Source organism: Cyprinodon tularosa, unplaced genomic scaffold, assembly GCF_016077235.1.
Source record: "Cyprinodon tularosa strain WSP-4 unplaced genomic scaffold, ASM1607723v1 ctg267, whole genome shotgun sequence".
Lineage (NCBI taxonomy): Eukaryota > Metazoa > Chordata > Actinopteri > Cyprinodontiformes > Cyprinodontidae > Cyprinodon > Cyprinodon tularosa.
This window is the reverse complement of record NW_024038971.1, coordinates 1,498,729-1,522,777: the sequence shown is the minus strand read 5'-3', so window position 1 is coordinate 1,522,777 and position 24,049 is coordinate 1,498,729. Positions and strand designations below refer to the sequence as shown.

Sequence of the window (24,049 nt, the reverse complement as noted above, 5' to 3'; positions counted from 1 at the left end):
GAAAACTTATCTCACCTATATTGTTGTTTTCTGGTTTAACCTATTATTACACTAAACTGAGACTTAAATAAAATGAAAGGTTGGTAAAAGAAACAACACCAGGAAACAAATAACTGAAAACCTAAAAATAAAGTACCGGTACATAGAATAATTTAGTAAGATATTAAAAAAAATTAAAAACTAGATAAGAGCACATAAAAATCTAATTTAATTTACCCCTTTTCTCTACAATTACTGTACCTCGTGGACAGTTAAGCAACATAAATGTCCTTAAGTCAATTTGTTACTAATATGGCTTTATCACTGGAGTCATTGTACCTCACTATGACCCATTTGACCTTAAAATCTCTTGTTGATTGCTTTGATAAATTATATAATATTGATTATTTTGGAGGGGAAAAAAACCCTGAGAAAAATTCAGAACATATTGCTTCCCCTCCATTCTTTATATATAGGGTGAATGGTGTTTTCAGACTGTTTCAACAGCTTCATGATTATGCTATTTAGATTTTACAGATGTATTGAAAAAAAAAAAAACAATTAAGAACCAATTAGGAATACATCAAAATATGTTTTTATAACCAGGGCTTTAGACGAGCTGAATAAGTAGCACTGTATATACTTGAGCTGTATGTAGTGGTACCACAAAGAATATTAAAAAGTAAAGTAATATGTATCTTAAAATTGTAACTGTAACTTTCTATTAACCAGCAGGAAGGGCTGAAGGCTACAGATGTTGGGTTCTGCTTCACTCGTCAGTTAAACTTTAACATTTGGAAACCAGTAGATCAGCAAATTGATGCAAGTTCAGGAGTTGCAAAATTTTTCCATACCACAGGCCCGTAAATAATATTCCCTTTGCAAACCCACAGAAAATGCTACCAAATATGCATAGAAAAGAAAACTTAGAAAAATCATTTTTTTTTAACTTATTCTTTTTTTTATTAAACATTTTTTTTATCCTTTAGTCCCTTTATCTTTTACCAAGTTTTTGTAGCAGAGGTTTTCATCTTAATATCATATATGATAATAGGTATATAAAAGCCTATTTATTTATATGGCCGTATAAGGCAGCCATATTGGATTTTGGATTTTGAGGTTAGAGTTGAAAAACTGCTTTTTTTTTTTTTTTTTTGCTTGCACTGGAGATTTTCAGGGAGATCAATTAACTAAAAAAAACTAGAAATTTACATTTTCATGATGAAATGAATAATTCCTTCATAAATTTCTGTGTTGGAAAAGATGCTGATGTATATCTATTCCAACAAAAAAAAAAAGAAGAAAAAAAACAAATTAGCTGTAATCCTCTTAATTATATCAGAAATCAGTCATGAAGCAAAGAGAACCTTGACAAGGTAATTTTATGCAGGTCTGATTCTGACCGTAAAATCTTCTTATAAGATTACCCTTCCAAAATATTTACCTGTGAGACCACAGGCATCAAATAAAATCTTCAGTCAAATGAAAAAAGGCAAGAAATAAAAGGAAAGCGCAGCTTAGCAGTAGAGGGAGTTACTCTGCACTGACATCCTCCCTCAGACTCAGAAGCAGAGCTGAAGCTGCCACCCACGGTCTCACACAAGATTAATTATGATAATGCATTTCTTTACCCCTTTGTCATCGTAATGAATGGTTCCCTTTTTGGGGCAAAACACACAGAACACAGAAAGAGACAGAGAAACACACTTTCTTTAAGTCTTTGTTTAGGACGGTTGTAACAGTGGTATTGTCAGTTGCAACTGGCAGGTGGTAATGCAAACTTTGGACCTGCGGATTTCAAAGAAAGGGCAGGGCTTCACAGGCAAAACTATCTATCTATCTATCTATCTATCTATCTATCTATCTATCTATCTATCTATCTATCTATCTATCTATCTATCTATCTATCTATCTATCTATCTATCTATCTATCTATCTATCTATCTATCTATCTATCTATCTATCTATCTATCTATCTATCTATCTATCTATCTATCTATGCATTGAAAAAATAGCAGCTAATGTACAAATCTAGACAAAGAGGGTGGATTTCATATAATTCAAAACAACTTCTGCCTTTGGAGTTCCAACTCAACACTTGTGCTAATCAGATTAGAAAGAGATAAGAACCTCGTGGGTGTAGAGCAGGTCAATCTTTGGCGTCTTACTGCAGCTTCACATCAAAAGGCTTGATTCCAATCAAACAGAGCCTCAATGCTGACATAATTAGAACAGAGGGACACAGCAATATCTGATTTAGTAAGTTTCCGAGGCCTTTCAATTGAGGTTGTTATCTCCATGCATTCTCTTTGTTGGCCAAGTAACATAAGCAAGTTAAGTTTGTGAAAAGAGCGTCAGTGTGTGTGTGTGTGTGTGTGAGTGCATTCAGAAGTTTAGGTTGGAGATGGGGTGGGTGAAGGCCAGTGAAGCAGGAGGATGTTAGCATCTTGAAAGGTAGTGTGTGGAAAAAAAAAAAAGAGGGTGGGAGGAAATTCATTTGTGGTCCAAGAACACAGAAGACAAATTGAGGAAGTGTTGTGCTAATGTGTAGGGGTCAGCAGCAAACACACGCAGGTTTCTGACTGGCTACTACTTGGGTGGCCTGCTCGCTCGTTCGCTCTGTGTGAGCGTGTCTCTTGCTCACCCACCATCAACCCTCAAGCAATGAAACCACCCATGTACTTAGGCATCAACCCCCCACCACAAACCCCCAATACCAGAACTCCAACCCCACCCTGCCTCTCTTCAAATCTGTGGATATCTGTGAGTTACAAATGCGTCTCCTTTCATCCTTCCACTGTGTCTGTCTTGCTCTGAGCTTCTTTCTTCTATATTTCTGGACGTAAAGGAAATCATCAGGCTGGATTTCCTACATTTAACAAATGACGCAGCGTCTCCTTACAGTCTCCGAAGTTCCTGGGAACTGACAATCTCATATTTCTAGTTCACTTTCTGCTTGAAATGGTTTGGTTGAGCTCAGTTGCACCTTCTCACCAGTGAAGAAGAGCTTGTTCAGAACATTTAACAGCTCTAATATTTCGAAATAAATGTCTGATAATGATATCTCTATCAACCTTGGGTCTTTCTGTTGCCTCTTTGTAGACCAGGTTTGTAAAATAGGTTCTGTTCATCTTCCAAGGCTTTACCAAGCTTAACGAGCAACATTAGCAGACTTTATTTTGGATGCTTTTTTATTTAAACAGCTGTAGGAAGTAGTTTCTGTAAAAAGCAACTGCACAAGGCAATGTTGGATAACATAAAGTCGACCTCTGTTGCTCTCAGCCAGTAGAAACAGCAGCGATTCCTCCTTAAACAGGGTCCAGCCACGTCATAGATGACGTGCTTCCTCAAACTACAAAACTACCAGGATCTTCTCAACCACCTATTTCTGCTTTTTTTATAGGATTGATTCTGAAAGCAGCTAATGTAACTTGATTTGATTGACCATCATATGTAGTAAACAGTGTATTTTAAAGAAACTGGTTTGCAGATTAGCAACATTTTTTGTACATTTAAGGAGAGGCTCCTGCAAAGCTCTGATAACTGAGGTGTCTGCAGCCCCGGCCCATCAACCCACCACTACCATGCTGGACTGTTAGCATGATGTTCTTTTTTTTTTTTTTTTTTATAAGCTGATTCAGTTTTACAACAGATGTCATAGGAAGCTCATCTGCTTAAAAAAAAACCTAAAGTTTTAAAGATCCTCAATGTGTTGTTTTTAAGCAGTGTACCTTTGGGCTCCTTTTGGTCAGCAGGAGCGTGATGAGGTCTTGCAGAAGCAGAGATATCAAAATTGAGACCACAGCGCTTTCAAGATTCTCTATTAAGACAGCCGTCTGCACAGCTTACTGACAAAAACTGACAAACTAGTCTTGTGATAGTCTTTTGTTTGTCAGGTACTTCATTTGGGATTTCCCTATGTGCCTTTCTTGATGTATCACGGGCATCTGCTTTTTTAATGATTGATTGTTATTAATACAATCTATATTTGCAGTAAATTTAGTATTATCTGATTGCTCCATAAGTCGATTTTATTTGTATTGTACATTTGCATTGACCAGTAAAGTTAATTATCCTATAGAGGATATTCAATATCTATAAGAAGACTGGGTCCAGTGTTTTCTTTCCTTTTTTTTCTCCCTGTAACAATCTCCCCATGCAGCTTTCCTTATCAAATTCTGAAAAACAAGCAGGACTTTATTTTATTTTCATTCAGATGCAGGTACAGCAAAAACAACTACAAACAGTACAAATTTTAAAAGAAATGTGAAACAGTGAAGAAGAAAACTAAACTTCATTTCAATTCTGTTAGATTCAGTAGAACAGAACACAAATGTCCCCTCCCAGCTGTTCGGGTCTGCGGTTCCATTGTTTAATTTAAAGAAAACTGATAGAAATACATCACCAACCTTGAATCTTTCCTGTGAAAAACATAAATCCATAAAACATTCTGATGACCACCCATTACGCCCCCCCAACATGTATATTATACCCACTGGACTCCGACCTGATAAAAGTGTGTGCCTTCATTCTTTCCGTCTTATTGGCTCTGTAGTTTGCATGTGGGGGCGATGTTTTTGTCTTTCTGCACCTGCCATTTCTGGACAAAGTTGAAAATGTTGTTGCAATGACATCTGTTTCACATCCACCTTCATTCAGAGCTCTGTCCAACAGGAAACAACAGACGTCGTGTTTGTATGTGGCAAAGTATTTGTTACCTTAAAGGGGACAATGTAAGACCATATTCCCTAGAAAATACTACTTTGTGGGGACTTACAGATACTTGTAGGGACCAGCTGACTGCAGAACGGGGGGTTATAAGTATAGATTTTAAGATTGCTTATCAGGTTTACAGAATGGGTCTTCGAAATTTATTTAAGTTTCACTGATCATTCATGGGAAAAACACATTTCTGAAAAGTTAAGTCTGACAGCAGGAATTAAAGGGGGAAAAAAATCAACCTCATATTTTATATTTCTGAAATTTTAATGAGACAAGTATGTGCTTTGTATTTTGATGTGAAATAGTTTGATGGTGTTGAATTTCCAACAATAAAATGCAACGGCTCCACGTCCCCCCGACACACCACACAAGGGATGAAAGATCCCTGTCACAAATGGACCACTCCTTCAAAGCAGAATCAAACCAGACACACATATTGTAATAGAAATCTGATCTAGTTTTTGAAGTGCAGCTGCCTACGACATCAGACCGTCTGGATCCAGCACATCTGAAAGGATCGGCTATCGTCTCCTTTAAATCCGAAAGGTCTTATTTTTCTGTTTACTATTATTGTTTCATGCACAACATTAAAGGAGAGACAAAAAAAAAAAAAAATGCACTTGGAGCAAATAAAATCACATGTTTATGTTCTGGATGTCAACACAAGAAGTACAACTGCAAATATTTGCAAAGAACAATCGTTATAAAAAATGTTTTGTATGCTGCTCTGATCAGTAGTGAAATTAGTATACTTAATCATATAAATATGTCAGAATTCAACAAAGCTGAAGAAATAATAATTTATCTAGAAATCTGATCTACGTTAAAGTTCTGGAACTGAACCTATAGAGACATGGAGGTTAATATTTGAACCTGTACAATGGTGCGGTTTTACGATTTTACAGGTGTCTGTCGAGCAGGTAGGCCTCCACTACGCTTGGACTGCGTGGGGGTTTAGGCCTGGTGGTGTTGTACAGGAGGGACTTTATAGTCTTTGCACAAATATACAAACTTCTATACAAACACACCCAGCAGGGTAGCTCTCCTCATGTGGTCAAAGGGAGAGGTCAGAGAGGTGCATTGGTTAAAAAAAGAGAAAGTCACACCAGCTGACATAAAGAGACAAAGAAAATCCTAACCATTATTTTTGTGGCTTTAGGGTTCATGTAACAAATGTTTTCTGTTACTGATACATTTGTTCAAACCTGAGATGACTCCTAGTGAGTTTAAAAAAAACTGACATTGGCTTTGATGGAAAATCAGGCACAGTTACAGAGTTCAAAAGTTGGAAATGCGAGCCATAAAAAAAGGAGTTTTTCTTACCATAAAATCCACCAAAACATCAAAAAATACAAAAAAATCTGACATGTACTTACGGAGCAGTCTTCCAAAACAAGTGAATACTGAAGTTTTCTATTTATGGGATTTAAGCCACTTCAACAAGATGGACTCAATTCTGTGGCCTGACCCAGAAACCACATCGAGATTGGTTTCTGTCAAACGTGGGCACTGATTGTTTCTCTTCTTTCACCATTTCATATTCCTGCAGTTTTTGCCTTTCACAGCCAACCTTTTAGGGTTTAAAAAACTGTTTGTGGCAGCTGAAATATTAATCCTCTTCAGTATTTGATGATTTAAGGTAATTTTTGAAACTGAAAAGCCTGTATTGAAATATAGTTTTGCAAACCAGGTAATATTATCTGCCGTCACTAGTTTGCTTAACCAGCTTAAACTGCTGGTTTTATCAGGGCGCATCATTTTCATAATTCAGTGAACCACAGTCAGAGGAGACAACGTGGAATAATAAAAAAATAAAATAAATTAAACACAAGAGTTAATTTTTGATGTATTTGGTGAAAGTGTGCAGCACTCTGGTCAAATTTAGCTTTGTTATAATTAATTTGACATTTGATTGTTGACTCTAGGTTGGTTTTGTGAATTGGGTTGGATGATCAAGGTTTGAAGAAACAAGACATATTGGCAAATTTAAAGCTGATTCAGTAAATTAACAAACAGGGGACTAATAATGCACACAGTCTGGTACTGTATGTCCACTGCATGACGGTCACTAGCTTTGTCTCACAAAGTGGGGTAATATCGTAAGACAGTGTGGATCTGAAAGGACTACAGTCCATCTTCTCCAATGATAAATTCAGTAGGAAGTCTCTGATAATCTGTTCTCTCTGGGGGAAGTTATTGACCTCTTGGAGAAGAGTTTGGTTGCTAAATGGGGAGTAATGGGGCAGCAGGATCTCATTTTAGCATCTGTTGACATCGAATTTTCCGCTGATTACAAGCCTTTTTTCTTTACAGTAAGGAAGACAATCAGATCAACAAAAGATGTTTGGTAGCTGCAGAAAGGATTTGCAGTTTTTAATGGATGCAGCCCCAAAATAGAGCTGGGTTACAAAAATCGGCTGGAACATTTTTTAAGAAAAATCCAATGATGCACAAAATGTTTTTTTAATGCACAATTTTTCGAACCAAACTGGCAGGATGAATTGCAAATAGGAAAACTGAGGATAAGTGTAGATCTAAAAAACAAAAATAAATGTAGGACAAGTAGGGTGCTTATAAGGGGATGGGGGACAGACGTGGCTTTTTCAGCTGCTTCCTTTGTGACTAATTTTTACTGGACTGCTTAACATCGCACTCACCTTGCATTAAATTAGAAAACAAAGAAAAGTCTTTGTTTCGGCTTGGCTATATTTTCTTGAAACTTAGTCTCCAGAATACTTTGTATTAAAACTCTTTACCTGTTCAATTTTAAGAACATCAATCGTAACATGGTCATGATCTGTGGCAAACACTGCAGCTCTGATCTCTTTGCTTTTAGAAAAAGCCACCTGTATATATGCATTTTTTTCTGATTTGACCCTGTCAAATGGGGAATATTGCTGCAGTTTCTGGGACAACTAGAGAAATAAAAAATACAGGAGTGTCTCTCACAAATCGGGACATCTCATCACCCTAAATAAGAGTCTGACAGATATTTTTTTACTTGATTTGCATATTTTTGATTATTGTGAAAATGATTTAAAATTGTATTTTGCTGAATGTTTCCTGCTAAAGTAAACACAATATTTGCTTTCCTTTAATTTGGTAATTTTAGGCAGACTTTGAACCTTCTACATTTATTATTAGCCACTAAGACACGACACACTACAAACAATTTAATTACTTGCTAAGAAAATATCCAAAAAGATTTGGTCTCCCTCTTCAGGGTGACATCTTCTCAAAACTATCCAGTTTCGTTATGTTTGTTATTTTGCATTTTCTTGATGTCAGCTTTAGTTATTTTTCTTAAGGGACTTAAATCGAAGTTCTGTGAATGTGTAATACTTTTTTTTAAAGTTTAATCTTTTACCATATTTAACTTCTAAAATTCACTGCATACTAAGACTTGACTCTTATGCATATTTTCAGTCAAGCAGGCCTACATACACAACAGAAAGTAAAGGACAGTAAATCAGACATGCTGATATCCTTTCTTCCCATCTCCTTCCTACATGTCTGAGAAACTTCTAATCTGTAATTTAGGAGAAACTACACCAGTGGAATGCAATAAATCTTGCGATAGCAAGACGTTCAGTACGTGGAAGATGAGAAAATAAAGAAAAAGAAAAAAAGCATCAGGCTTGAGTCAGTTTCCTCCTGTGCTGGGCTAGTGAGTGTTCGTCAGGGTGGGGAGCCGGCGTTAACTGATACATGACCGAGCTGGGTGGTCTAAGGCCGACACATACACCATTTTTGTGTACAAATAAACTTAACCCCCCCCTCCTAACACACAGCATTGTGGTCACCCCCTCCCACTGCCTTTCCTCCCCATCTCTGCTGCTCACAGCTGCTCAGCGTGCGTGTGTAAACACCTTCACACACCGGGATGTCAGTGGGTGTGTGTGCGGTCTCACGCTCCTCCCTCTGAAACACTGTAAACAGAGTAACTGAGAACGATGGAGATGACAGCGATCTGATGAGGGAGTGGCTACAGGACGACCAAATCAGCAGGGTAATGTTGCTCCTTATTTGCTTATAAGATTATGCTGCCTTTTAAGTAGGGAGTGTTATGGTTTCATAGCAACAAAGATGTTAAGAAAAGAAGTTAAATAAAAAAAAAAAAAAAAAAAACACAAATCAGTGCAGTGAAGTGAACAAGTCTTTATTGGAACTTCATAAAAAAAAAAATCCCAAACTTTTAGACTGTCTGTCAGCTTCCAGGCTTCTGATTGGTCAGTCAGCTGTCTCAGTCTACCGTTGCTCCTTTTCATTAATTGAGCAAGAACTCCATCAGTTGGGCCCTTCCTACGATGACCTCATTTGTTCGCTCAGCTGGAAAGACAAAAAAAAAACAAAAAACATATATTTTTTTATGTACATATATAGTCTGATTTAGATATTTGAATACAATTGTTGTGAAAAGCTTGATCTTCTGTTAACTTCATAGTAGTAAAAAAAAAAAAAAAAAAAAGGACTAAACTAAGGCACAGATAAATGCAGATTAAAATTTCTGTACGATGATCAGGACGCTTAGACAACTTTTAGACAGAAAATTTAATCAATAAATGAAAAAAGTGATGAATTCCGGAGCACACAGCGTAACGGATTTAAAATCTATTAGATCAGTAAAATGTCAAGAGTTGCCCTTTAAACAAATACTTTCAAAAAACCTTTATAAGTCAAGATTAATAAAAGTTAAACAGACATCAGAAATATGACATTTATTTTAAAGTAATAGAAATCTTTGCTGCAGTTCAATGGGTTGAAACTTTTATCTCCACCCTGTGATCCTTTTTACTTAGTTCATATTTCTGTATTATAACACGTTGGAACTATATCTGCTGCAATAATATGGGTGATGATCTCTTCTCCAACACAAGAAGGAGTAAAACTAAAAGTTCTCCCTGGATCCCCTCCCATCCACCAGCGATTACCGGTTCTGATCCAAAACAAATGGTGGTGGAGAGCAATGTTCCGTCCACACAGACAGGTTTTAGTGTGAAGGAATCCTTTGCTCAGGGTGAGCTTAGCCACTGTTGTGTGAAAGAAGAGGACAAATGGAGCATGGGACTGCAGGAGACGGAAGGGAGGGAGAGGCGTGGAGTGACTGGAGTGTAAAAGAGGAAAAGTGTATGCTGTATGAGCCAAAGAAGCCCCCGAAAGCCAATAAAGTCTGTGGTTGTAGCGACACCATGTGTGTTTACATACCTCTCCTGATGATGCAGTGATAGAAACTTGAGAGGAGGGTGGGTTGTTTTAAATCTACCCAAATATTGATAGGGAGGGATTTTTAGTTTCAAACAGATCGCACCATTTGAAACAGAATAAATAGGCATTAAAAGCATTGTTTCCCTTTATGGGGAGGATAAAGATGTGCATCAAAGCAAAAACAAAAAAGAGATGAGGTATCCAAAAAAAAAAAAAAAAAAAAGAGATGAGGTATCCAAAAAAAAAAAAAAAAAAAAGAGATGAGGTATCCAAAAAAAAAAAAAAAAAAAAGAGATGAGGTATCCAAAAAAAAAAAAAAAAAAACAACCCAGGAAAATCAACAGCCAATAAACGGTGTGAATGCGGCGCATGTGTGTGTCTGTGTCAGGCCGTCATGGTGGTCTTTGGCTGCTAACGGCTTCAGCAGTAGGGTGGGTGTATAATGTCTTTAACAGCCTGCGGTCAGACAGCTAGATTGGCAACAAGGAGCTATCTTTTATTCAAACATTACAATGATACTAAGAAAAGCAGACCAAAGCTTTATTTTAAGTTTTATATAAAGTAATCTAATAGACTAATGATTCTTTTCAACCGTTACTAAGACCAGTAAAACAGGAATTGGTAGTTGAAAAGAAATCTTGAAATAAGTATAATAAATCATATAATATATTTTATGAAAAGATATTATGTTTATAATGCTTCAGCAAAATATGATCAACTTTGCCAAACCAGGATATTTCTGTGATGAAACCTGCAAAGTGTATGAAAAAGCATTTAACGAAAATGGAGGTTAGCTTGATCACACGCCGTTAGCTTCAGAACCATCTCAACTGTTTCATTTTGAGATGATTTTAGTTCAAATTCAAACCGCTGTTGCTCAAAGCGTCCCGTTGTTCACTCAATTAGGCATCTTAGTGTGATAGCAAAGCTTGTTCACTCTTTATAAAGAGGGGCCATGTTTTTGTTACATTGTAAGAACAGTTTGGAGCCAATTTCCCTGGAATATTTTACTTGTGGGGACTTTGGGGTCCTCATAGGACCAGTCAACTGTTCTTAATTGGGAAAAGTTCTCTTCTTGGGTTGGGGGTTAGGGTTAGGTCTAAGGTGTGAATAGAGTTTAAGTTAGGGTTATGATTAGGTATGTGTTGGTAATAGTTAGGGTTAGATGCAGGGTCTGAGTTAGATCATAGAAATGAATAGAAGTCAATGCAAAGTCCCCAAAAGGATAGCAGGACATACGGCGTTTGTGTGTGTGTGTGGCTGCAGGCTGCTGCTGTTGAATTCCGGGTGGTCCTGTTCTGGCCGTGCTCTCTAACCTCTCCATCAATATAACACACATATATAGAAACACAAATACACACACATACAGCTAGCTCTGGGGACAAGGGGATTAAAGATATACTGAAAAAAAAAAAACTTTAACAAATCGGACTGAGATGGAAGAAACGTTCCCTGTTGTCTCTAATGCTTGGCACCTTCAAATGGATGCCACACTCTGAATCAGTCACAAACTGATAGAAATAACACAGAGTATATTAGAAGGGCAAACATTTAAATGTTTTTACATTGATGCACTGGTCAAGATTTCCTAAAGGCAATAATTTCAATTTTTTTGATCTGCTTGATTATTTTATTCTGAGGACTTTAACTCATGAAAAAGATACAGGTCCTTTTATGAAGGTAGGATCTTAAATCCAACACAAAGTTAAGGTAAAAAGATGATCTTAATGTTTGCATCTGTCTATTTCTGCTAAACTTTATGTCATTCCTGTTAAACAGTAGAGTAAATCCTGTAGGTTGAGACATTTATCCCCAACAATCCATTGGTGCCCCTTAAACTTTCTGAAATAATTGTTGTAATATCTTTACCATCCAAGCAAACAGTTGCTTAGTATCTAAAATTCCAATTGTAATTTTTTTTCGACGTACATCTTTAGAAGTATGAACATTTTTCATCAATCAGCTCTGTGATTGGCATGTCTCTTAATGAAAAAAATAACATTTAGATTCTCTTTTTTTTTAACCACTTTATCCAACAATGTGTACTCTTTTGTGTACGGGGCTGCAACTAACGATCATTTTGCAAATTGATTCATCTGTGGATAATTTTTTTCGATTATCGATTAATAATCGGATAGCAAAAGGTTTCTTAAAGATGACTTTTTACGAAATTAAACCAGGTGAAACTAAACCTTTTCCACTTGAGGATTTCTGGATAGAGCATGTTGACAGATTAAAAAGGTTTAGATGTTTAAATATGAAATGTTTAAATATTTTCTTATAATTGCTGCTCAAGGTGGGTCACTCTGTAAGCTAAAGGTGTGTTTTAGAGTCTATACTCAAGTTCAGAATTGATTGATCACTAAATTAGTTGACAATTTTTTCAATAATCGATTAATCAAGACTAATCTGATTAATTGTTTCAGATCTAATGGTGTATAATAAAAAATATGAGCTACAGTTCTTTATTTATAAAGTGGCATAGTTGATAGAACTATAAAACTGAATCAGTCTAAAATAAAACCACATATTGCTTCTGGAAATAAAAACTAATCAAAACAAAAGAGAACATTCCTAATTTCTACCAAGTCTTTGATGCTGTGACACTAGCACCAGCCATGAAAAATTATGCTGAATTATTGCAAGATTAAAAAAACAGTGCAGCTGTTTGATGAAAATGTCATGAACAGGTCCTGATGTTGCACTAATAAAATCTTGGCCAGCTTAGGTCGGTATATCACACTCAGTGAAGTTTCCAGTGGAAACGCCTTCATCACTATTATATGTCACAAAGACTCTGAATGTTAATAATGGGTATTTTAAACAAGCCCAAACCAACAAGGTGAAATAAGAAAGATCATACTCAGAGTGTTTTTTTGTGTGCTAAGTTTTGATCCGTTCGTGCAGCTCTGACTTACCTTCTGGCTCGACTCGCTGTCCGTTTCCAACCAGACAGTATTTAAGATCTGCTCCCCTGCCAATGGTTGCATTGCTGCAGATTACGCTGCCTTGGATGTTGCATCTGGTGATCAAGCAAACATTTAGTGTTGGGAGGGTTGTTAGAATCATGCATGAATAAAATTTAAGAGATGGCCATCATTCGCACAAGGGAGAGAAAACACCAAAGATTAACGCAGCTTCTGTTGGAAAGGTAGAAACAAAGAAACAGATGTTTAATTGATATTTATACAACAAGACAATGAAGAAGGTAGCATCTGTTTGAGCAGTGTGGGATATTAGGCTTTAATGTGACCAGTCAAGAATAAAACACATTTGAATAAACAAACCAGAAAGTAGACCTTCCGGGAAGCTGTTTCCATCTTCCAGATAATAAAGAAGTGAATCAAATCTGGAAATTTAAGGGATTTTTTTTCTCCCTCCTTACACTGAAGTGAAAAGTGACAGCTTTCGTACTTTTCCACACTTTTAAAGACTGAGTAGGAACCTTTTAAGGAGCAACTGGTGAGTTATAAAGTTAAATCAGCTTATAAATTCAACTTATGTAGCACCTGCAAGAAGTAAGTCCGTTTCCCTGTTAGTGTTAAAATATATTATTTTTCGACCAAGCCGCATGTTCTTTTGCAAACGAGTCAGAGAGCCTTTATGTACGGCTTTCCTCTCACAGCTGCAGCGCAAACTGGAAGGACAGAGCAGGGTGCTCGTTTCCTCTCAAGGATCGCCACACCTGCCATGAAAACTCACAAATATCCAATCATCTAAACTTAATGACATGCCATTAGCATTGATGTCAGCTACCGTAATAACATCGCCCTATGCCGCGTGAATGCGTTTGTGTGTGTTAAAGGCCCTGTGCTGCAGTTCCACCTGAGCGCGCCCTGCCAACCCGCCGTGCCTGCCCCCATTCAGCCAAACCATCACCATAAAATTCTTGGAGGGACACACAGACATTGCCTGTGTGTCCAGCAGCCGACTAACCATTAAGGCTGTGTATGCGCAAGCGTGTAAGACACAGAATCTGTGTGTGTGTTTCAGAGGCTAGAGGGAGCCAAGTGGTGAGCACACGTGGGTCTTGCCCAGGCAGTGACGCACACACACTTGGCTCTCCGTAACTCACACACAGACAGGTTTGTATTGGCCTGTTTTATTCAGGTGGTTAGACCAGGAGGGGGAAAGACAGATATTTGGTGTGTGTGTGTGTTGCAGTGTGTGTAAGTGACTACCTAGGAGGTAGTGGTGGTAGTTGGTGACGGGAGATTACAAGATTCAGAGTTTTGTAACATTACAGAGAAAGGGAGACCACCAAGGAAGCTTCAGAGCTGAAACACCACTAATTACTAACACCAGGGCTCCTCCTTGTCATGACCCCCACATCCTCCCTCCCTATTACACAAACAAGCACATACACAAACACATACACACATCATCCCCCACCTCCTGTGCCACCCATCCTATAAAGTTGACCCCTACTATCCCCCTCCTCGAACACGCAGTGCTTTGTCAACAAGCTCTGGTCAGCTCCAAACAAAGAAATCAGAAATGTAAAGGGTTTCAGAGACATGGCTGGGGTCTGCTAATCCCCTCATACTGGTGCTTTCTTTCTTTCTTTCTTTCTTTCTTTCCCTCTTTTTTCTTCTTATGTCCTCAAAGCAGTAAAAGAAAGAATTGCAATTTTTTTTTTTCTTGAGCGCTAGCTTGCTTTCCTTTCGCTCCTTTCTTCCCTTCTCCTGTCTCTCTCATTCTTCTCTGGCTTTGTGTGTGCACCTACACGGGCATGATGAGGGTCTCCACGCTGCCTGGCCCGGCTCCCTGAAAGGGCTTAAGGAGGGATGGTTGGAGACAGAAAGAGAAGGGAGATGGCGGTGGCTCCACGATGAAAAGAAAGGGAGGAGGAGTAAGAAATTGAGATAAAAGAAAGGACCTTGTGAACGAGTGCATTAAAATCTGGACTAGAGGCCAAGTTGATCGACCCAGGTGCTAATTCTACTGTAGCTACTGCTGATCTTGATGGATCGGCACATTGTTTTTACTCTAAGAACCTGCAAAAAGTGAGATGGCATTTAGCAGAATGCTGATCATTGAGCATCACATGCTTTCTGTTTTTTTTTTTTATTTAGATACAGATGCTATTACTTTTTAAAAAATATTTTAACAGTTGTTAAGTGTTAAAAATGTTAAGATCAAAACATCTTTTTTTAAGTTAAATCAAAAGCATTAGAAGCACAATAAAAGTTAACCTTGTATGATATTTATTCAAAGAAATTATCCAGAAGACTTTTTTTAAAATATATATATATATATATATATATATATATATATATATATATATATGGGTAAATTGTTCATCAAAAGGCTAAAATGTTTATGTACATTTTAAAACAAATGCAGAACAAAAAGCATTAATATGTCTGTTGCAATGAATATTTTTTGATGCTGATTGCTGCAGCACATCAGGAATTTATTCTAACTGTTGAGGTTAGAGAGTTAGCGGGCGGGGCTAACTCAGCTGTAGACAAACCAAAATGTCTCAGGAGGACTTATTGTGGAGTTTAATCAACAAAGCGTTAAGATCTGTTTGAATATAATCTATACTTAATTTTTGCTTTATAAAATGCAATCACAAAACAAGCAGAATTGTTAAATTCTTCTTTTCAGTCATTTCTCTAGTTTTCATAATGGTTCCAGAGATGATTTATGTTGCTCCAGATATGCTACAATAAGGGAGGAATAAAGTATTTGGAGACATCTGTAAAAAAAAAAAAAGTGCCTGTTTTACATAAACCTGATTATTTTAAAGGACTTAGATTGATCTAATATGTGGTTTTAATAATGTATGATATAAAGTCAAATCTAAAAATTGGCAAACTGAAAGGTTTCACTTCCATATTTCTATTTATTTGATGTATTTCAGGATTCCCATTAGTCTCAATAAGAGTAGAGATTACTCTTCCTAGGGTCCATTTAAAAAAAACAAAAAAACAAAAAAAACAATCAGTAAATACAACAGAAAAGGGTGTTTAAAATAAGTTCAATTTAGCTTTAGTGTTTGAAGAAAATTGGTTTCTATTACATCTAATTAAGTTATTTGATTTCGCGATAGTCATCAAATTATCCATCATCTGTAGGTAGAACAATTACAATTTAATTTGATCTATTACTATGTTATACATGTTCTGTATGGCTAGTTTGAGACTCAACACTAACCCCTAAGGGGCCCCACTGTGTTCAGACAGCGTGAGGAATTACTGCCTGTTAGCTTTGCATCCAATCTAGCACCAGTCTGTGGAGACATCTGTGTTTTGATCTATTGTGTACCTTGAAAACATATTGAATTATTTATTCACATTTTAAACTAGTTAGGGATATATTTGTTTATTTACATGTAGTTAAATTAAAATTATGACACAAACAATCATTTCATAATTAAAGACCATGGCTACAATCTTCTCAGAAAAAGATAAATATTTTGAAAATATACATCCACAGAACATCTATAGTGGTGCAGAAGAGACATATTAATTATAGAGAAATATGATAATATATGAATAATAGTTTTAACAGATTTTATGAGACAATTGGTGACATAAAAGGAATCTGCACTAACAGGAGTGATTAATGGACACATTTGTGATAGGCATCAGAAATTACTTCTATTTGGATTTCAATTGCTCAGACACAAAAACCAACAACCATCTAACTTGAACATCAAAGGTTTGCATTAGCATTAGCAGAACTGGAAATGGGCTGGCAAACTGTAAGGAATGAGAGCGGGCAGAAGTGGGTGCCTCACATTCCGTTCTACTTGTACCCATCTACTTCACCTTATTACATTTTGTCCCTAATTTTGTCTTAGGAAACTTTAGCAGACGTGACTGTTTAAGAATTTAGAACTAACTATGGCAAATAAATAAATGACCCTCCCCCACCACTTGGTAACTGGGTTCAGGTGAGAGGATTGGGGGCTAACTGATTCCGAAACAAATGTTGGGTTTCTCTATAAGAAACTGTGTTTGTTTGGCGGTGGTCTCTGGTTGGCTGCACACTAATAGATGCTTTGTTCACGCTGCCACTTCTGTGTGACCTCAGAAAACAAAACAGCAACACTTCCTTTCAAGACACACACAAACACTCCATCACATATCTGCAGTACAAAATCTGCACAAATGTGTGTTGAGTGGAAAATCCCCTCCTTTTAAGCTCCTTTAAAGTGATAAGAGTTTAAATAGGGAATCTGCTGCAAGGATAGATTCAGTGGACGATGGTGAGCTGTTGGACAATAGTGTGTGTACAGGTAATAGCATGCTCACCCTTCCTCTATGGTAACTCCATGCATGATGATGGAGTTGGTGATTTTGACCTTCTCTTTCACTGTACTAGAGTTTCCAATGGTGGATCTTTTTATGGACGTCTTATCTGCTATCTGGCACTGAGCTCCAATGAGGCTGTCTGAGCCCACCTGCAGGACAAACACAAACTGTTGAACTACTCTGAGTCACAGGTAATAAACAAAATGGACACAATGATATGAAGAATTCCGTAAAAATTCAAAAAATTCAAAAAAATATCCACTGGACTAGGTTTTCAAGATTTGAAGACGTTTCGCCGCCTCTCCAGGAAGCTTTCTCAATTCAAATGTCTGGATCCGCAGTGAGTTTGAGTCTTATATGGACAAGGCCTTGTATAGCTTGGAAACATGCAATGTTAACCAATGTTTCCAAGCTATACAAGGCCTTGTCCATATAAGACTCAAACTCACTGCGGATCCAGACATTTGAATTGAGAAAGCTTCCTGGAGAGGCGGCGAAACGTCTTCAAATCTTGAAAACCTAGTCCAGTGGATATTTTTTGAATTTTTAAGGAATGACTATGACCTGGATGACTGAGAACCTTCATCAGCGATATGAAGAATAAATGAAATGAGAATTGATACAAGAAAGAAATAAAAAGCAGAAGATACTGACTAGTGGGTCGGCGTCTTCTGCTTTTGTGGGTAATGCTCACCTGACATCTCTCAGAAATGGCAGCAGATGGGTGAACTGCTGGCTCCTCAAACAGCTTTGGGACCTAATGGTGAGAAAAACCGTGTGACAAAATATTAGAGAGCAGAAAACATATTTAATAACCAAATTACTATGAAGGATTTCTGGATCTATAAGTAAAAGGAAAAGAAATTGGGAGGTGACTGGAATGAACTAACGTCCACCTTGATCAGCCTGCACCTGTGATTCGAAACTAAAAGAGCTATCAGGTTATTGTCACATTGTTGCGGAATTAGAGAGAAGAATAAAAGTCAACTTTTTCAATTCAGTGAGGTGTATATTTAAAGAGGAAGCACAAAAGTAAAACAGCCATTAACAGTTTTATCTTCGATAAAATGGCTACAGTTTCTTAAGAGTTTATAGAGAGAGAATAACATTTTTAACTGATAACAGGAAGGCTAAACCAAGCATATCAAAACTTTAAAAACACAAAGATGGAAAATTTAACACAGTTCTGATCATGTATCTATATATCTAGGTAGAAACAATTTATTTTAAGATGCAGTATCAGAAGAGTGGGCTAATTCTCAGACTTACCTGTCGGTTAGCCTCTATGTAAGCAGCGAGTGTGTTAACACGGTAGCACAGGCCCTGGTCCATAATGTGAACGTAGCAGCGAAGCTTTCCTCCGTGGTAAGCCTCACTCATGTCACCGCGGTGATCATTCCAGCAGGACCGTTCCTGAGCCAACTGGAGAAGAGACTCGTCCCGTGATGAGATGAGAAGCTCTTTGAGCCAGAAAAAGAACCAGATTAGCAAAAAAAAAAAAAAAAAAATCAAATATCACAGCAGATTTTGACAATTTTTGTCTCTTATCTGGGAATCAAACATATTTTTACAAAACAGCTTAATAAAATGTTATTTTCCCTAGTTCTGATGAAGAAAAATTTGATATTTCAGTGCAAACACTAACCATGGTTTGTATGATTTACATTCTTTTTCTGGGTCTGATCCTCAGAATCTTCTTTCACTTTCTGACTGTTAGTGGTTTTGGAAAACTGCTTGCGCACTAAATATGGTACTAACTCTCCACGAATTGATGAAATGGACCTAATAAAAAAAGAAGAGAAGAAACAAAGGAGAAACATTTTAATATAGACATTTTTGCTCCAGATATAGAAAGGATTTCTCAGATCCTGTGATGCACTACCAAGCACTCTGAGCTTTAGCAGGTACACAAAATGGATTAAGGGAATTATTATTTCATTAAGGCAAAATTTTAGATAGTTATTTCTGTTTAAAACAATAAGCAGTAGATGTTCCTAATAAAAGTTTAGAACAAAACCACATGAGGATGAACTCTAATTATTCTCATCATCTCCGTCTGTTTGCACTGAGCTTCTCTTTTGGTCCCTGTTCCCCTCCACCGCCCCGCATCCCCAGACCCCCTCCACTTACTTTCTTTTGAAGGGAGATTAGAATTTTCATTTGAATGACAGGAGAAAAACAACAGTTACTTTGTCCATTTCTGTCCTCCAGCAAGGGACAGAGAAAGAACACGGAGGAGGAAGGAGGAGAGCCCGAGAAGAGCGGCTGAAAAGAGAGTCCAAGAAAGGAGCTGGAGAAAGGAATGAGTCATCTAACAAGAGAGACGATCTATGACGGGGGCGAGGGGGCATTCGCAACGCAATGATTGATGTAAGATTTATATCTAAATCTCTTTAACTAAAAATACTGGTGGGGTGAGCAGAAGTGAATTAGGATTTGCTTGAATTTATGGACAGGAAGTAGTTTGAGAAGGATAGGTCAATTTTATAAAGGGGGGGAGAACTCACTCTGGTCTTACATCCATAGCAGGAGATTTAGGCTGAATTAATGCTGTTTAAGCAGGAGTTTCTAGAAATAAAACGTAGAAAAAGATAAAACAGCACAAACCTATCATCATTCTAATAGTCCAGGTAATATGTACCTCTGAAGTTTTTTAATAACTTTCCAGATTTTCTCTTATCTGTAAATAAAAGCAGTAAGTAGGATTGTTCTGGATTTGTAAAGATAGACAAAGTCTGATTCCTACCAGCATAAAGCCTGTTCATTGTTAACATAACTGCGATGATTGCAGAGACTTTTTGCATAAAGTGACTCCAAGTATTCCATCTAAGCAGAGCTTGATACTCTGTTGTTCAGTTCATGCCCAGAAGAAAACAAAGCAACCGAGACACAAATATCTCCAGTAATAGTAAAGTGAAGAGGAATCTTAAATGTAGGTTTTGAATAAAAGTCAAAACGAAATGGAAAGTCTTGGAACTTCTATTTATATGAGTTTTTCTTCAATAGTAGAAAGTTATTAAGCATATTGGCTCAACTCTTTGAGAAAAGTTGGAAAGAAGCCACACAGTTTATGTAGCTATCAGCAAGCTGGTATAACCCTGGCTGCTTTTATGGCAGGTCTACTAATCAGAAATAGTGGAGTTTATCTAAAGTAGTCAGCTCCCTGGCATGATTCCTGTTTTTAATCATAGTCCAGATGTAGAACGTGTCATGGTCATGGATTTGGGGAAGATAATGGGAAACATAGGTCTTCCAAAGCAGTTTTTTGTTTATGTTTTTTCCTAAATGTGCTCAATTTTAAAGGCTCAAGCCGATCTTAACCTGTGACACCAGGGTCCCTGTCCACTGCAAGGCTAGTTTAAAATCCGATTGGACTGAGAAGCTGTCTACAAGCAAAGTAATGCTGTTAAAAAACAAATTTCTTTAAGTCTGGTTATAATCAGCATTAATCTACTAAACAAGACAAAGGGTTTTTAGATAAAAAGGGTAATTAAAACTGAACAAACGGGCAATAGTAGCAGAACAATTGTTTGGTAGAGGTGAAACATTCAAACAAAAACCAGTAAGGCATAGTGATAGTCATATCATACTGAAAGGTTGTTTAACTTCCCGAGGGACTGATTCTTAGCACAAAGTCATTAAAGTAATAAATATTAAGCAAATCCTAATTTTCAAATTTCACCTCATATCAGCAGAGAGTAGTAAGTCTCTGTTATGTCTGATATTAAAAGTGGTCAAATAGTGAGGCAGGAACTTGCTAATGATCAGATTTTCTATGGGTGCTTTGCAACTTGCTAAGGTCCACTTTTTCCAAATATCAGTGGTGATTATTGTACAATTTTATTCTGTTTGGATTGGAGAAAATCCAAAATAAAATTGGATTACTGAACGAAAATTACTTAAAGTTATAGTGGAGGATTTGTAACTTTTCCAATATGTCAGACTAGATAAGTGAAGTGAAAATTCGGGATGAGCACATAGGACGGCCTTACAGAAACATATCACCACAATGATTGACAATTAGGACAACCACTTATTTTGATGAACCACCCGGAAAAAGAACATCCAACATTATACATTTAGGTTAAACGTGTACTATTTGGGTTACCCTTTAAAATTGTATTGAAATGCATCAACAAAAGCCAAAACATTCAGCACGCTCATGAATACCATGACTATGAGTGTATGCATGTCTGTGACCAGTACTCAAAGTGGACCACCAGTTGTTTTTCATCCTTGTAAAATGATAAAAGAGTAAAACCCCTATAATTGTTTGCAAATTGTGCTTCGTCCACCAATTTTGATTCAACTAGAAAAAACTTTTTTCTCCTTAAATCAGGAGAGCCACATAACTGTCTAGAAATTCTCTAGATTTACGACATGTTGATATCACATAGATCCATCTGGGTAATATAAACCTCAGGCTGCAACTGAAAGAGCCAGTGTCACACTGCTTTACTCTGGAGGCTAAAGGCCTAACAGCCTGTCTCACTGGCACATAGTAAAACAAATTAACACCTTGCTAGAATACTGCGCTAACAGACCCGTTCAAAGCCTTCCACACCGTGGAACCCAGTTTTAACAGTTGCAACAGATTAGGCAGTGATTGAGGGTTCCTGTTGATGTCCCTGTGTGGATTTACTCATGTCTACATTAGGGGTGGGTATTGCCAAAGAAGTCACGATTCGATTCGAATCACGATTCACAGGCCACGATGCGATTCTATCACGATGCATCACGATACTTGAATTATTGCGATGCATTGCCATATTTTCTCCTCCATGTTTTGTTTTTGAATGACTCGGCACAGTATCCCACGGCCGAAAATGCTTGTGACACAAGGCAGCGTGCGTCAACACATTTGCAGCGACATCTACTGGACTGGAAGTGGTATTGCACTTGTTTTTGGCTGATGTTCGCCAACCATTCATGCAATTTTATTTATTCATTTTTTTAAATTAATAATCGATTCTTGGCATCAAGAATCGATTCAGTAGATCACGAAAATTAGAATCACGATGCATCATCATCACGATTATTTTGCACACCCCTAGTCTACATGTATGCCAGTCAATGATCTTTGCATTTTAAACACAAACTGCTAAAAATATACATTATCTTTAGGAAATGTTAGAAAATTCAAACTCAAATAGATAACTGGAATACTTGCTTGTTTTCTGTAAGAAAGTCAACAACAGCTTTTTTCAGACAGTAGAGATGAGCGTCCACCAGGCCCGTTTTGATGTGCATCCTGGGATGTCTGCAGGTCAAAAGGAGAAAAAAAAGAGGTAATGAGGTTATGTCCAACTGGAAACTTTACCAGCTTTCTAAAAATAAATCTGTATCAAGCATACTGAAGTTCAGATTAAAGAAGAGTATTTAGTATTTTTAATTCATTGATTAACTGGGTTTTATAATCTGGTAATCAAATGAAAACTGTTAAGAAATAAATTAATTTAAAAACATTTATTTGTAATTATTTAATTGTTTTTCCATTTCATTTAACTATTTCAAACAAATGTGAAAACAAAAAAAACTAAGAATGAGAAAACAAAGTTAGTAATTCAACCCATTAATATAAATACATATTTTTCAAAGGGAAATATATAAGATAGGTTACATAACAGAAAGTAAGAATGTGACAAATTAAAACATGAAATAAAAAAGATTAAATAAATAAAAAAAATATTAGACATTTAAATTAATGTGTTGGATTCATTACTTCAACCTTTTTGAGGAAAGACGTAATTTAAAGAGAAATTTTATACGTTTTTACTAAAAAATATCTTTAAAAGAGTCTTTTTATTTGGCACTAAGAAAAAAACATAATTTGATAAGCAGACTGACACCTCAGTAGTTCAGTGCCAAAGCATCAATAAGCTTGTAGCTTGTTTTTTATTTCCTGAATTTAGTTCGGGTCAGAAGTTCCTACGCTCTTCCGCAGACGTGACGTCGGGAGTGTCCATTTTAAATGGGTCCGACCTAGAAAACAATCAAAGCGTTATATTCAAGATGGATTTTGTGGATACTAAATAGCGACTGGCATCCAGCTAAACTCAGACACCAATGGCAACTCAATGTTTGGTTAAAAAAAAAAAAAAAAAAAAAAAAAAAACTTGTCTGAGCACGTGCTACGAGGACGATTAGAAAGGTGCTGCACTTCTGTGGCAACAGGTGGGTGTATCATTAGAAAACTCCGTAATGCCTCTTTAATAAAAAGACCCAAACTGATTGGTTAACCTGATCCACCACGCCTGGTGAAACCAAAGGGTTTTTGAACCAATTTTTAGCCATGCTTACTGATTTTAAAGTGACATTACAGTTTTCGAATGATATTGCCACCTGTGGTCAAAAAATAGAACTGCAGCACCCTTCAGCTCTTTCTTGTAGTTCATGCTGGTCCTTAACAAGGTACTCTTTTACCTTAGGAGCTACCATTGGTGTCTGAGTTGAGCCGAATGCAGCTTTTCAGTCTGAACAGCATACGCTGTCAGATTGGCATACGCTTAGGTTTTTATCTAACCTAAATTAATTCAAAGTCACATTATAAAACACAGCCAATGTTTTCTATGATTTTAAACATGAAAACAAAATCAAACCAAGTTTTTTTTTTTTTTACTACTAAAGTAACTTATTTTAAATTAATATTGACTTATATGGTTTTAGTTATAGAGGCTTCTTCTCTCAACATCCCGAAACCTCAATCATGTCTGGCTATTTCTGCATCCAACAAATAACAGTATAATCAAAGCTGATTTTCTTTTTTTAAGGTTAAAATAAAGGTGTTTTTGCTAGTTGGTACATTGCTGCTAAAATTAAATGTGGGAATAATTCTCTGTTGCAGATGTGTATTAGAACAATGTATGCCGATCTGGCAT

At 36.8% G+C, this 24,049-nt stretch overlaps 1 protein-coding gene across 2 annotated transcripts in view; it reads right to left on the bottom strand.

Annotated features, from left to right (window-relative positions):
* Positions 1–8,871: 8,871 nt before the first annotated feature.
* The window catches only part of eif2b3 (eukaryotic translation initiation factor 2B, subunit 3 gamma), a 46,739-nt gene continuing 31,561 nt past the window's right edge, over positions 8,872–24,049 (bottom strand). For both annotated transcript variants that reach the window (XM_038289353.1, XM_038289352.1), the window contains 7 exons: positions 22,342–22,431; positions 18,817–18,953; positions 18,441–18,631; positions 17,866–17,928; positions 17,172–17,320; positions 12,825–12,928; positions 8,872–9,030 (listed from right to left, as the gene is read on the bottom strand). In XM_038289353.1, coding sequence (XP_038145281.1) covers positions 8,969–9,030; positions 12,825–12,928; positions 17,172–17,320; positions 17,866–17,928; positions 18,441–18,631; positions 18,817–18,953; positions 22,342–22,431 — 796 coding nt within the window. In that variant the 3' untranslated portion in view covers positions 8,872–8,968. The remainder of the gene's footprint in view (positions 9,031–12,824; positions 12,929–17,171; positions 17,321–17,865; positions 17,929–18,440; positions 18,632–18,816; positions 18,954–22,341; positions 22,432–24,049) is intronic.